The sequence below is a fragment of the Marmota marmota genome, unplaced genomic scaffold (assembly GCF_001458135.2).
Source record: "Marmota marmota marmota unplaced genomic scaffold, marMar, whole genome shotgun sequence".
In the NCBI taxonomy this organism is placed as follows: domain Eukaryota; kingdom Metazoa; phylum Chordata; class Mammalia; order Rodentia; family Sciuridae; genus Marmota; species Marmota marmota.
The window spans coordinates 18,966,055-18,980,458 of record NW_026000164.1 but is presented as its reverse complement, the minus strand read 5'-3'; the positions used below and the strand labels follow the sequence as shown (position 1 = coordinate 18,980,458).

The window sequence follows — 14,404 nt, the reverse complement described above, 5'->3', positions numbered from 1 at the left end:
AAGTATAATAATATTTTACAGATTTTAAATAAAATTCTTTATTAGTCATAAGTTGAAAACTTTCACTTAAACTGTTGCTTGTATCCTGTTTTTCTTTATGATATTTTTTTACAATATAAAATTTGAAAGGTTTTTTATAATCAAAAGTTATTTTTCATATATACATACATATATATATATATATATATATATATATTTTCTTTTTTTTTTTTTTTTGGCAACACTTCAGTTTGGCACCTATTTTTTCCCCTAAGATTTTTATGTATGTGTGTACATATGCTTAAATGCTCAATTAGGATTAATTTTGTATATGATATTAGATAAGGGTTAACTTCTGATGGATAGTCAGCTCTGCAAGATCCTTTAGTAAGCCAACTACATTTACTGCTGAATTAAAATGCTTATCAAATATTAAATTACCATCCATCCTGGACTTAATTTCCTGTTTCTTTGAGCTGTTTGTTTCTATACCAGTTCCTTTTACTTTTAATTTTAGAAGAGTTAAAGTGGTTTAAATCTTTTAAATTCTTTTTTTTTAAGTATTTTAAAAGCTGGTGATTTGATTTTTCTCTCACTATTTTTTATAAATTTTCTTGGTTCTTTTGTATGTTTATTTTTTTGATGCTAACTTTCTGTTGCATGAACTCCTTGGGTAAAGAAAACTTTCCATAACTCCCAGATCTGGCAGTCTTGTAGGCCATTTCTTGAGTTGTTTATTATCTGTGGTTCATGGAGACTCTTTTCAGATGAGAGGGCAAGTTCTTGTTGTCTTCAGAGGTGAAGAGAACCAAGAGTACCAGCTTAGCTCTCTTGAAGCTCTTTATGGGATAGGAAGACTAGCAAAGCTCATGTTGATGACTTTCTCTTGGGGACAGAGGTATCCTTGGATCTCATGGTTCTTCTCCTAGGACCAAGATTTGTCAGGATTCTTAATTTTTATTTTGGCCTCTATCATAGGCTGGGCTCAATAGAGGTATTCAGTAGTTGTCTTTAGTGTTGGGACTGGAGATCAGAAGAAATATATTTCAGCTTCCATCTTTCCAAACCCTATTAGGCTAACCTCACTCAATTTCTGTTCTGTATCATGTTGTGATGGATCCACTGTAATTTATTTTAAGTGCTATCTACTCATATATTTTTATCAAGTATTTAGTAAGTACCTTGTATGTTGTAACATTTAGGCACATGAAGATGAATACTACAGTCCCTTTCTGTTTAGAAACACTTTGCATAGTTTTTTACTTCTTTCTTCTTAAAAAAATGCTTTCTTCATTTATCATCTATAATTTCTGGGTTTTCATTTTCTTTATTTTTGGCTCTATTCAGTCACCTTTGCTTGATTCTTTTCTTCTGGACCTCTAGAACTTAAATAAGTCTTTGATTTTCTTTTCTCTAGCAGTATTTCATTCCACAAGTCATCTCACTCAGTCATTGTTTTAAATAACACTGATATACTTAGATCTCTAAAGATGCATATTTTATTCTGCCCCATTATTTTCTTGGAATTTTACCCTCTGACATCTAACTACCATGTCTCCAGTGGGCTAATAGGCACGTCATAATTTTCACAAGACCAAAACATATTCTAACTATTTGCCCCCCATAACTTTGCATCCAGTGATCATCTGCTAATTTTTTAGATGATGACATGGCTAGCTCCCTTACATCATTTTATTTCTCCCTTTATTTTTCTTCATAATACCACCATCTTTTTAACCACTACCTTGAATTATGTAGATATTTGTGTTTTGTTTAATTTTCCAGGTGCTTAAAAATACTAATTTTCTATTTTTGTCAGTCTTTATATTTGTATTTTTTGCTAGTTTTAACAAAGTTTGTCTCTGCCTTATATGTTTTTTTATTTGCCATGAGTCCCTTTGTTATGTGGGCCTTTAAATAGATAGTAATGCTGGGTTTGCTTGGTGGTACTCTCCTATGATTCTAGCAGCTCAGGAGGCTGCAGGGGGAGGATTGCATTTCAAAGCCATCCTCAGCAACTTAGTGAGATCCTGTCTCAAAAAAATTAAAAAGAAGGCCTGAGGGTATGGCTCTGTGGTTAAATTCCCTTGGGTTTAACCCCCCAGTTCCAAGATAGATAGATAGATAGGAATTTGTCTATTTATTCACCTAATATAAAGGATATTTAAATGTATGCCTATATTGATGCATGATGTTAATTTTTTCATTTTATTTTAAAAGTTGTGATTTTAATGTTTTTATCTTTATTTAGTCTTTATTTCATAAATTTTCCAAAAATGTGTTTTTGTTGACTTTTCTATCTCAGTATTAGGTGGATAGTATGTTTTTGTTTAATTTTAAACTTTTGAGTGGTATTCTTACATCTCTTTTTTCTTTTATCACCTTCAAAAACATTCCTTACTAAGAACTATGAAGGAATTATCTCACATATCATCTGATCTCCCTCTTTTCATATCTCTGGTTGTATAAAACGTTTATTTACACCATTTGTGTCTTTATACATGTACTTTGGATAATGATGTCCATCTCATTCCACCATCATTTCTAACCCCATGCCCCCTCCCTTTCCCTCCCACCCCTTTGCCCTATCTAGAGTACACCTATTCCTCCCATGCCCCCGTCCCTACCCGTCTATGAATCAGCCTCCTTATATCAGAGAAAACATTTGACATTTGGTTTTTGGGGATTGGCTAATTTCACTTAGCATTATATTCTTCAACTCCATCCCTTTACCTGCAGATGCCATGATTTTATTCTCTTTTTATTGCTGAAAGGCATCTAGGTTGGTTCCACAATTTAGCTATTGTGAATGTGCTGCTATAAACATTGATGTGGCTGTGTCTGCCTAGTATGCTGTTTTTAAGTCCTTTGAGTATAGACCAAGGAGAGGGATAGCTGGTCAAATGGTGGTTCCATTCCCAGTTTTCCAAGGAATCTCCACACTGCTTTCCATATCGGCTGCACTAATTTGCAGTTTCACCAGCAATGTAAGAGTATGCTTTTTGCCCCACATCTTCACCAACACTTATTGTTGCCTGTATTCTTAATACTGACTGGAGTGAGATGAAATCTTAGAGTAGTTTTGGTTTGCGTTTCTTAATTTCTAGAGATGATGAACATTTTTCATATATTTATTGATAGTATATAATCTTCTGAGAAGTGTCTGTTCAGGTCCTTGGCTTATTTATTGATTGTTTTTTTTCTTGATTTATTGATTTGTTATTTTGGTGTTTAGCTTTTTGAGTTCTTTATATATCCTAGAGATTAGTGCTCTATCTGATGTGTGAGGGGTAAAAATTCGCTCCCAAGATGTAGGCTCTCTATTCACCTCACCGATTGTTTCTTTTGCTGAGAAGAAACTTTTTAGTTTGAATCCATGCCATTTATTGATCTTGATTTAAATTCTTGTGCTGTGGGAGTCTTATTAAGGAAGTTGGGACCTAATCTGGCATGATGGAGATTAGGGCCTACTTTTTCTTCTATTAGACACAGGGTTTCTGGTTTAATTCCTAGGTTCTTGATCCATTTTGAGTTGAGTTTTGTTCATTGTGAGAGGGTTTAATTTCAACATATGGAAATCAATAAATGTAATTCATCACATCAATAGACTTAAAGATAAGAATCATGGTCATCTCAATAGATGCAGAAAAAGCATTTGACAAAATACAGCACCCCTTCATGTTCAAAACACTAGAAAAGTTAGGGATAACAGGAATGTATCTAACATTATAAAGGCCATCTATGCTAATCCCAGGCCAACATCATTCTAAATGGAGAAAAATTGAAGGCATTCCCTCTAAAAACTGGAACAAGACAGGGATGTCCTCTTTCACCACTTCTATTTATCACAGTTCTTGAAACACTGACCAGAGCAATTAGAAGGTGAAAGAAATCAAAGAGTATGGATAGGAAAAGAAGAACTCAAATTAGCACTATTTGCTGACAATATGATTCTATACCTAGAAGACCCAAAAAGTTCCACCAGAAAACTTCTCGAACTAGTAAATGAATTCAGCAAAGTAACAGTATATAAAATCAACACCCATAAATCAAAGGCATTTCTGTATATCAGTGACAAATCCTCTGAAAGGGAAATGAGGAAAACTACTCCATTTACAATAGCCTCAAATAAAAATAAAATACTTGGGAATCAACTTAATAAAAGAGGTGAAAGACCTATACAATAAAAACTACAGAATCCTAAAGAAAGAAATCAAAGAAGACCTTAGAAGATAGAAAGATTTACCTTGCTCTTGGATAGGCAGAATTATCAAAATGACCATTCTGCCAAAAGCACTATACAGATTTAATGCAATTCCAATCAAAATCCCAGTGGCATTCCTCATAGAAATAGAAAAAGCAGTCATGAAATTCATCTGGAAAAATAAGAGACCCAGAATAGCTAAAGCAGTCCTTAGCAACAAGAGTGAAGTAGGTGGCATCACACTACTACAAAGCAGTAGTAACAAAAACAGCATGGTATTGGCACCAAAATAGACTGGTAGACCAATGGTTCAGAAAAGAGGACACAGAGACTAACCCACTAAATTACAATTGTCTTATATTAGACAAAGGCACCAAAAACACATTGGAGAAAAGATAGCCTCTTCAACAAATGGTGCTGGGAAAAGTGGAAATCTTTATGCAACAAAATGCAATTGAATCCTAGCTTTTTAGCTTTAGCTTTTAACTGTAGTGAAATGTTTTCATACATGGTCGCATATCTTCATTCTGTTTTATAATTCATTCTTGAAAAAAAACCCAGTCTTTTTTCTAATAATAAAAGAAAGATGTTAATTTTAGAAAATTTGAAAAGATACAACAAAGCACAAAGGAAAAACTCACTTATGATCTTATCATATGCTTGAGAGCTATGTTAACAACTCAGTAAATGTTGGTTGTCTTTTTTCCATGTATGAATATTATTATTGCATATAATTCTTGATTCCTCACATTTATACTACTTTTTCTTTTCTATGTAGTGAACATTTTTCCATGACATTAAAGTTAGGCTGTGGAATACATGATTTCTTTGTGTTCTGTAACATAGGTACATCATATTTTAACTAATCCTCATTGTTAAACAATTAGGCTGTTTATAATTTGCTGTTATAATTGTGCTATGATGAATATGGATGGTTTACACCTTATAGAATTTTTAAAATTAAGTTCCAAGAAGTGGAATAATTCTGTATAATATGGTGATTAAGAGCATAGATTTTATTTTCAGACTGCTTGGGTTCAAATCCTTCCTTATGTGTATATAGTTAGACAAATTAATTGATTTCTGTCTCAGTTTCTTAATTGATACTTTAAAGATAATAGTATGTACATGGAAAGCACTTACAAAACTGACGAACAGAACACATTGTCAAGGTTAGTATCACCATCATTTTTATTTTAAGGAAATGAACATTTGATATATATATATATATATATATATATATAATATTAAAATTCTCTCCTGAAAAGTTCTATAGGTTTCATTCTTAACCAGCAAAACATGAGAGTACCATTTTACCAGTTCTGACCAACAACTGTTATTATAATCCAAAATCTTTTTTATTTCTTTGTGTGCATAAAAGCAGTTCTTTTCTTTATAGTTGGCTTTTTAAAAAATTTTATTCACCTATTTGTAATCATAAATCTATTATTTATGATGGTGTAAATAAATACATAATTTATTCACTCATTTATTAAGTTCTTTCTCTTTGCCAAGTATACATCTAACATTTTTTAAGTATTATTTTCATTTCAGAATAATTATAGATTCATAGATGCCCTTACTGTTTTCCCTATTGCTTTCATGGCACATATGTCACACCTAAGATACCAACATTGGTACATTATTATTAACAAACTTTTCTTTGGATTTCACCATTTTTACCTGTAATGTCCTCTTTCTGACCTAGGATCCCATCCAAAAATACCCCATTTCATTTAGTTGTCAAGTTTCCTTACTCTTTTCTCATCTGTTTCTTAGTCTTTCCTTGTTGGTTATTATATTGAGAGCTTGGAGGAGTAATGTATTTTGTTAAATGTTTCTCAATTTGGGTTTGTCTGATTTTTTATTTTCCTTGTTAGACGGGGCTGGTTAATATCAATTAAGACTGTTGGATGTTTGTTTTCTATTTTGGGTTGTTCTCCATTGCTGCATTCTTTATTTTGTTGCCAGTATTTTTTTTAGCTTTGGCCATTTATTCTTTCATTTGCCTTCTCTGTGTTCTTTTGACATGATCCCTCCTTTAAAAAAATTTTTTTGAGCATTTTTCTCCTTTTGGTATAAGGGGCTCCAGGCTCATTTTCTGTTCCCTTTTTCTGACCTACAATCAGCCTTTTCTCCAAGAATTCCCATTTTCTTTTATTGGAGAATGGTATGCAGAAATCAAGATCTGGGTGCTGGGTGTGCTTTTGACTCTTGGATGTGTTGCTGTTTCTAGTCCCTCCTCAGTGGATAGAGATGAAAAGACTACTTGTGTATACATACATCTGTAATTATTTTGGTATTTGTATCTCTCTTAATATATCTCTGTTAAGCAAAATATCCGTGTTTATCTCTCCCACTCCAAAAGTGAGAAACCTGGCTCACTTTTGAATACATAAATATTTACATATTATTTCAACCCCAGGATACATATGAAGTATTTCAGAATTGATCCATATCCCTGAGGAAAATGATTCTACCAATTAAAGTATGCTGTTAATGTATAGTTTGGTTTCCAGTAGAAGTACTATCTTCTACTTATTTCAGTATTTTTTTCCCCACCCATTTCTCTGCTTTTGATGCTGTGATTAAAAAATCCTTGCTAGGAACAGTGGCATGCCTGTACTCCCAGCAAATTGGGAGGCTGAGACAGGAGCATTGCAAGTTCCAGGCTAACCTCAGCAATTTAGTAAGGCCCCGTCTCAAGAAAAAAAAAAGGAGGGGGTTTTCTGGGGGTGTAGTACAGTGGTAAAATGCTCCTGGGTTCAATCCCCAGTAGAACCCCACCCCCCAAAAATATTCTTGATTCAAAAATTGATTTTATGTACACACACACAATGTTGTATAGTATTACACAATTGTATTATTATAAACAGTATGTGGTGCATGTACAAGTTGAGTATTCCTTATTCAAAATGCATGGGACTATAAATATGTTGAATTTTGGAATATTTCCAAATGCATAATGAGATATCTTAGGGATGGGATCCAAGTCTAAACATGTCTCACATAGACTATATACAACATAGTGTGAAGGTAATTTTATGCAATATTTTTAGTGTGCCTGTGTGTTGACTACAACTTCATGTGAGGTCAGGTGTAGAATTTTTCATATGTGGTTTAATGTCAGCGGTCAAAAAGTTTAAGATTTTGACATTCTGGGTGTTTGGATTAGGGATGCTCAACCTGTAGTGTTTATATGATATAACACTATAACTACCTGCAATGTAATAATTAAAAATATACAATATGTATATATGATGTTTATTTTTAATTATTTTGTTTTTACCTTAAATTCTTAAATATCTTTGAAAGACTATTTTGTCATTTAGTATAAAGTAGAACTTTTTTTAACAGAAGTTGCCGTATAGAAAGTTTTGCTTTCTCAATTGTTTGAACTATGACTTTTATTGTATTTTAAAATCTTATATATACTAGATGCTTTCTGTGCTTATTCTCTTTCATATGCTATTCTTATTCAAATTTCAAACATGTAATTAGGATAATTTCAGCATTTCGAAGATTATTTTTCTTTTTTTTAATATTTTTTAGTTGTTGATGGACATTTTATTTATTTTTTATTTATTTGTATGTGGTGCTGAGGATCGAACCCAGTGCCTCACGCATGCTAGGCAAGCACGTTACCACTGAGCCACAACCCCAGTCCCAAGATTATTTTTCTTTGTGTTCTTTCATGTTCACATATTATTTTAATTAAGTGCTATAATTTTCTTTTTTTTAATTTCAGGAATATTTTAGTGGATAAACCAAATGACCAGTCTTCAAGATGGTCTTCAGAGAGCAACTATCCTCCTCAGGTAATAATACACATAACCCTTAATACTATTTAAGAGTCAGAATTCAGATAGGAACTTATTCAATTGATATATCAGTTATCTGGAATCCATTAATAGTTTATTCTGTCTTTGGAATTGGGATATAAACTTATTTTTTTTGTTTGAATTTTGAAAGAATTTTGATTTTATAGATAAGTACAGTTTGGGATTTGATGAAATATATGTTTTGTTCTATCTAGTGGAAGATTTAAATTCTAATTTATAATTTTCTATATTACTAATGATGCAAAACCAAATTGTTAAAACCAAGGAAATTGTTAACCAAGAAATGGTTAGGGTGCCCGTTACTGTTCCATTCTGAGCAGAGGTTGTGACCTTGACCTCTGTTTCATTGTGCTCAGGTCATTCTGTAAATATTTAAGGAAATGTTAGTAAATTGAGCTTTGCCTTTGAGGAAAAATGAACTTAATATAGTTTGTTATTTTACTGAAATAATGTACTTAGGTGACATTAGGATGGAATTAGACTAATTCCTTTTACCTGGTAAGTGGTATCTGAATTACTTAATTAATTAATTAATTGGGGGGATATTGGGGATTGAACTCAGGGGCACTCAGACCCTGGAGCTACATCCCCAGCTCTATTTTGTATTTTATTTAGAGATAGGGTCTTACCAGTTGCTTAGTGCCTGGCTTTTGCTGAGGCTGACCTTTGAACTCAAGATCCTCCTGCCTCTCCTTCCTGAACTGCTGGGATTACAGGCATGCACCACCATACCTGTCATGATGGTATCTGAATTTATAAAAGCATTAATGCTTATTATGTACTCAGTATGCTTATAATTAAATCCATATATATATATCCTTAAGGAAATTAATGTTGTAATAGGTAGAATAGACACATAAATAAAACTTTCTTTTTCTTTTTAAATTGTTTTTAGTTGTAGGTGGACACTATATCGTTTTTATTTGTTTATTTTTATGTGGGGCTGGGGATCGAACCCAGGGTCTCACATGTGCGCGGCAAGTGCTCTACCACTGAGCTACAACCCCTGACCTTTATTTTTCTATTCTAATGCAATTCATGGAAACCTAATCTCTATGCTTATTTTCCTTTTTCTGTTTGTACACTTGTTTGGATCACTTGGTATTTACAAGTTTATTATATAATATGTGTCCAAAGACTATACATTCAAAATTTATATGTTCAGGGTAAAGAATCATAAAGCTACTTGATAATTCATCAACCATTTTTAGAAATGGAAAATGACCATAGCCTTTGAAGTCTGTATGTGAACCCTCTCTTAAATCAGTCCTCAGTAACTACTGCGTATTTTGTTAAGCATTTTCTTAGAGTATTATATATGTGTATTATAAATACCCTTTGATTTAGTTTTCCTGGCTTTGATTTTTATATAAATATAAATTGATTGAGTCATTTATAAGTCTTTTGTAGCTTGATTTTCTTTTTTATTTTTTTAAAATATTTTTTTTAGTTGTAGATGGACACATTATCTTTATTATTTATTTATTTAATGTGGTGCTGAGGATCGAGCCCAGTACAGTGAGTCATACTTGCTAGGCAAACATTCTACCACTGAGCCACAATCCCATCCCCAGTAGCTTGATTTTCTTTTGCTTATTAATATGATGTTAAGCCAACACATTAAGTTGTTGTGTGTAATGGTAGTTTGTTCATTTTCTCTTCTATATAGTATTCCAGTATATAAATATGCTGTTGAGAGGCATTGGGTTTTTAATAATATTTTGCTATTGGAGTTTTCTTTAAAGTATATATCTTGGAGTAGAATTACTGAATCATAGGGTAGATATTATGGTTTAGATTGGGAGTATCGCCAAAAGCCTCATGTGTTGAAGACTTGATGTCCAGTGCAGCTGCATTCAGAGGTAGGTCTTTTAGGAAGTAATGAGATCAGGAGAGCTATAATCTCATCAGTAGATTAATCTATCTGATGAATTAATAGTTTGAATGGACTACTGGGAGGTGATGGAAACTTTAGGTAGATGGGACATGGTTGGTTATGCACTTGGGACATGTCCTTGGGGGTTACATTTTGTCCTTCGCCCCTTCCTCCTTGCCTCCTCCAAACCCCTGCTGCTTCCTGGCTGCCATGAAGTGAGCAGTGTTTTTCCATCAAGCCCTTCCCCCTGGTCCAGAGCAATGGAGTCATCTGACCGTGGACTGAAACCAGGAGCCAAAATAAATCTTTCCTCCCTTGTTTACTTCAGATATTTTGGTCACAGCAACAAAATGCTGACTAACACAGTAGGTATGTATATATCCAACTTCATTGGCTAAAGCAAAGCCATTTGCAAAGTTGCTGTATAATTTATACTCTGACTAGGAGTATATGAAAGTTGCTGTTGCATTACGTTCTCCTCTTCATTTCTATGACTGATTTAGATTTTTTCAGTCTAGTGGATCTTACATTATGACTCACTGTAGTTTAAATTTGTTTTTTTTTTTCTTTTTTTTCCTTTTTCCTGTTCAAGCCTGTTTGTATATGTTAATGGTTTTGCATTTTTAATCATGTTTTTCTTGATTTACTTTTTAATTTGAATTTGAATATCCAAGTTTTCATGTGTTTTTCTCTTGTTTAGTTTTGCTTATTAATGAATTATTTTTATTTAAAAATTTTTTAAAAATTTAAAATTTAAAATTTTTTCTGTTTTAATTGAAACTGTGATAACTCCTTACTATGAAATTCTTCTTTGAACTATATTTTAAGGACAGTAGAATTTGATTTGTTTTTTACTTGTTTTTTGTTTATTCATTTAAAACTTTAGTAAGTATCCATGAGGTGCTAACTAAGCATTGGAAGTTCAACAGTGAATTAAATATTATCTTTTCTTTTGATGAAGCAAGAAAATACTGAATCAGTTAATATCTAATGCATAAGTCCTAGAGAAGTAGTCTAAAGCTTTTGTAATTAAGACGGGTTTATTTTGGAAATATATGGAATCCATTTTCTTAATTGTAATTTAAGAACCCAGTGTAGCTGGGGTTCCATGTGGCCAATATCAAACGATAGCATTCTTACCAGAAAAATATAAGGAAATCATTCTTATTTTTCCTATTATGAAAAATATCCAGGTTGGATAAAATGGATATAATTTTGGTATCTATAGGTAGTAAGGAATCTTGCATGATAAGTGGTTATGAGCTATAGTACTTCTGAATCTTGCTCTGAAAACTACTAGAAGAGTTGGATTGGAAAAAAAAAACCATATACACATATATACATAAAGTTTGTGAAAACTAGGACCTCAAAGTGATTCATTTTCAGGATAAGGATAAAACAGTGGAAGTCCCCACCTCTGGGAGAGTTGCACTGGTATTTAATAAAAGGAGAAAATGAAAGAGAAACCATCCCTAAGGGGTTATAGCTATATGTTTTTCTTTGTTCACATTTGGTGCTCAAAGTCTCAGGACTTCACTATCCATGAAATCTTACGGTATGATTGTGGATGAATAGTGCTCTTAAGATTCTCAGCAGAAGCAAATACAAATTCTCTTGGGAGGTGGCTACCTTCTTGCTTAAACCTCAGGAAGTCTCTACAGATTATTATAGAAGAAAAGTGAAGGGTACACACTCAAAGTTAACCTAATATATCCAGGAATAAGACACTTGAAGAACTAGCCGAAAACTTAAAAAAAAAAAAAATAGATACTAGAATTAAAAATACAAAAAGATGCTAGAATTAAAAAACTACTTCAATTTTAAAAAGAAAGAGAAGATATCTTCAAGGAATTGGAAACTATAAAATGTGATCTAGCATATTGAAAAAGAAACAAGTAAAACTTCTAGAAATGAAAAATATAATAGCGAAATATTAATTTTGAGCAATCTTCCCACTAAAGACAGATTTCATGTTAATCCTGGATTATCTTTGCTGGTAGAGAATAATGTTGCATGAATAAAAACCCCATAAATACTTTAGGATAGTAATTTTACCCTTCTCCCTCATCAAATATATTTTATAGAAGTTATTGATATTGCCATAGAAACTATGTTTTTTTGGTGAATACTCTAAGGGTTGATTAAGATGTATAGGCAGTTACAGAAGTCTTGATAACTTGCTTAAAGAAAGATTAAATCATTAACTCTTCCACTGCGATTGTATGCTCCTTCTAAAGATTTAAGTAGAATTATAATATTAAGTAATATTCTTTATGGGGCCAGAAAGGCAATTGAAGTTGATCTGCTTTTTTATAATCTACTAAGCAGGTCAAAGAAACCTCAGTGATTGTTTAATACAATTGTGTGTGAGGGGCTGGTGTATGCTTTTGCTTTTGCAGTGCCCTCAGATTATTCCTTCTGTTTGATGAACCATGACAAGAATGTTATAGAACTGAGCTATAGAAATTTTTTTTAATAAGTGCATTTTGTCCAAGTTTGCAAAAGGATCATTGTTTAAATTGTTTAATACAGTTTTCATTGATATAATTTATACAGTAAAATGTGTGAGCCTTCAGTATGTGTGATATCCACTTTGAAAATGTTTACCACTGTATAATTCACACTCCTGTGATGATATTAAACATTTCCATGACTTCAGAAAGATCCTTTCTGCCTCTTTAGCAAAGAATCCCTAACTATTCTACCCTCTACCCAGAGGCACCCACTGTTCAAATTTCTTTTGCCATAGGTTGTTTTTGCCAATTCCAAAATTTAATTTAAATGGAGTCAGAGAGAGAGAGAGAGAGAGGCAGAAAGAGAGAGAGAGAGACAGAGACAGAGACAGACAGTAAACTTCTATTATATGACTTTTTAAAAAATGCTCAATGTGTGTTTTATTTTTATTCATGTTGTCATGTACATTAATATTCCATTTCTTTACATTGCAGAATAATATTCTATTATATGCAGATACCCAGTTTGTTTATTCATTCATTTTCTTTTTTTTGGACATTTGTGTTTCAGTTTTTGGTGATTATAAATAAGGTTCAAATAAATATTGTTTTATGAGGTTTTAAAAATAATACATATTTTCTGTATTTGGGGTAAATATCTGGAAATAGAATTACTGCATCATAAGGGAGGAGTATATTAATTTTATGCAAAATTACCTGACCATTCACACTCAATTTTAGTGATTATTGTTAATGTGAAGTGGTTTTTTGTCGAGACCCCTCGCCGGCAAGGGAAAACACGACACAGGATTCTTCTTTCAGCAGTTTATTCAGGCCTTGAGTCATGTATCATCTTCTAGCGCCCGCCCCCGACACACCCAAGCACAGCTTAATAAAGCCCCCCCGCATCCCAATCCTAAGCCGCCACGTGGATCTCTCTCATAGGGTGGTAAGGGATTGCGCGCCAACTCTCCATAAAAGGAGTTGTTTATCACAGGCCACAGTGGAAGCCGGCGCCATCTTCTAATGGCGGCCACGGTCTATAAGAATGGCTTACCACAGTTTTTAAGTTACAATTCCTAGTAACTAATGGTATTAAGCACTTTTCCATTTGCTTATTAGGTGTTTTTTTTTTTTAAACTTTTTTTGTGAATTCTTTACCCATTTAAAAAAGGTTTGTTTAATTTTTGAGTATTGAGTTGTAGGAGTTGTTTGCATTTATTCTGGATATAGGTCCTTTTTTTAGTTATATACTGCAGATATTTTCTGTCATTTTGTGACTTTCATAATCATTTTCTTAGTACTTTTTTAGTCACTTTTTAAAGGCTATTGAGGTATCTGTGGGAATTACATGAGGATCTTCTCTCTGTACGGAAGCCAGGGTGATTTAGGTTTGGCATTACGAACTATCTGTTGCTCTCCCATGGCAACAAATTGTCCAGTGCACATGACCTTTATCTCCACTCTGCTAGGAAGATCCTTCATAGTAACTCCTCAATATAGTTTTGATTTGCATTTCCCTAATTGCTAATAATGTGGAACATTTTTTCATGTATTTATTGGCCATTCATATTTCTTCTTTTGAGAATTGTCTATTTAATTCATTTAGTCATTTGATTATTTAGTGTAAAGATTTTTGAGCTCTTTATATATTCTGAATATTAATCCTCTATCGAAGAGTAGCTAGAAAAGATTATCTCCCATTCTGTGAGTTCTCTCTTCATATTTCTAATTGTTTCCTTTGATATGTAGATCACTCTGCATTTATAATTTTAACTTCACCTAGTAGCACAGACTTTATGATCTGGTGACTACCTACCTCTTCATTCTCAATACTTAAGGTTTTTTGCCTCGCTTATAGGCTCTAACAACACTGATATTTTCATAAGCCTTCGTTTCTTTTTTGCCTGGCTGAATAAAATGGTTGCATACACTTCCGGGGGTTGGGGGAGAGCTATGTGGAACCTTGAATTTGACCTTATTTGGAATAATGGTTTAACAGATGTAATTAAATAAGGATCTTCAGTCAGGATCATCCTTGATTAGGGTA

At 32.8% G+C, this 14,404-nt stretch overlaps 1 protein-coding gene across 4 annotated transcripts in view; it reads left to right on the top strand.

The window, feature by feature from the left end:
- The window catches only part of Mkln1 (muskelin 1), a 329,639-nt gene that overhangs the window by 193,106 nt on the left and 122,129 nt on the right, over positions 1-14,404 (top strand). For all 4 annotated transcript variants that reach the window (XM_048786923.1, XM_048786922.1, XM_048786921.1 and 1 more), the window contains one exon: positions 7,932-8,001. In XM_048786923.1, the coding sequence (XP_048642880.1) occupies positions 7,932-8,001 (70 nt within the window). The remainder of the gene's footprint in view (positions 1-7,931; positions 8,002-14,404) is intronic.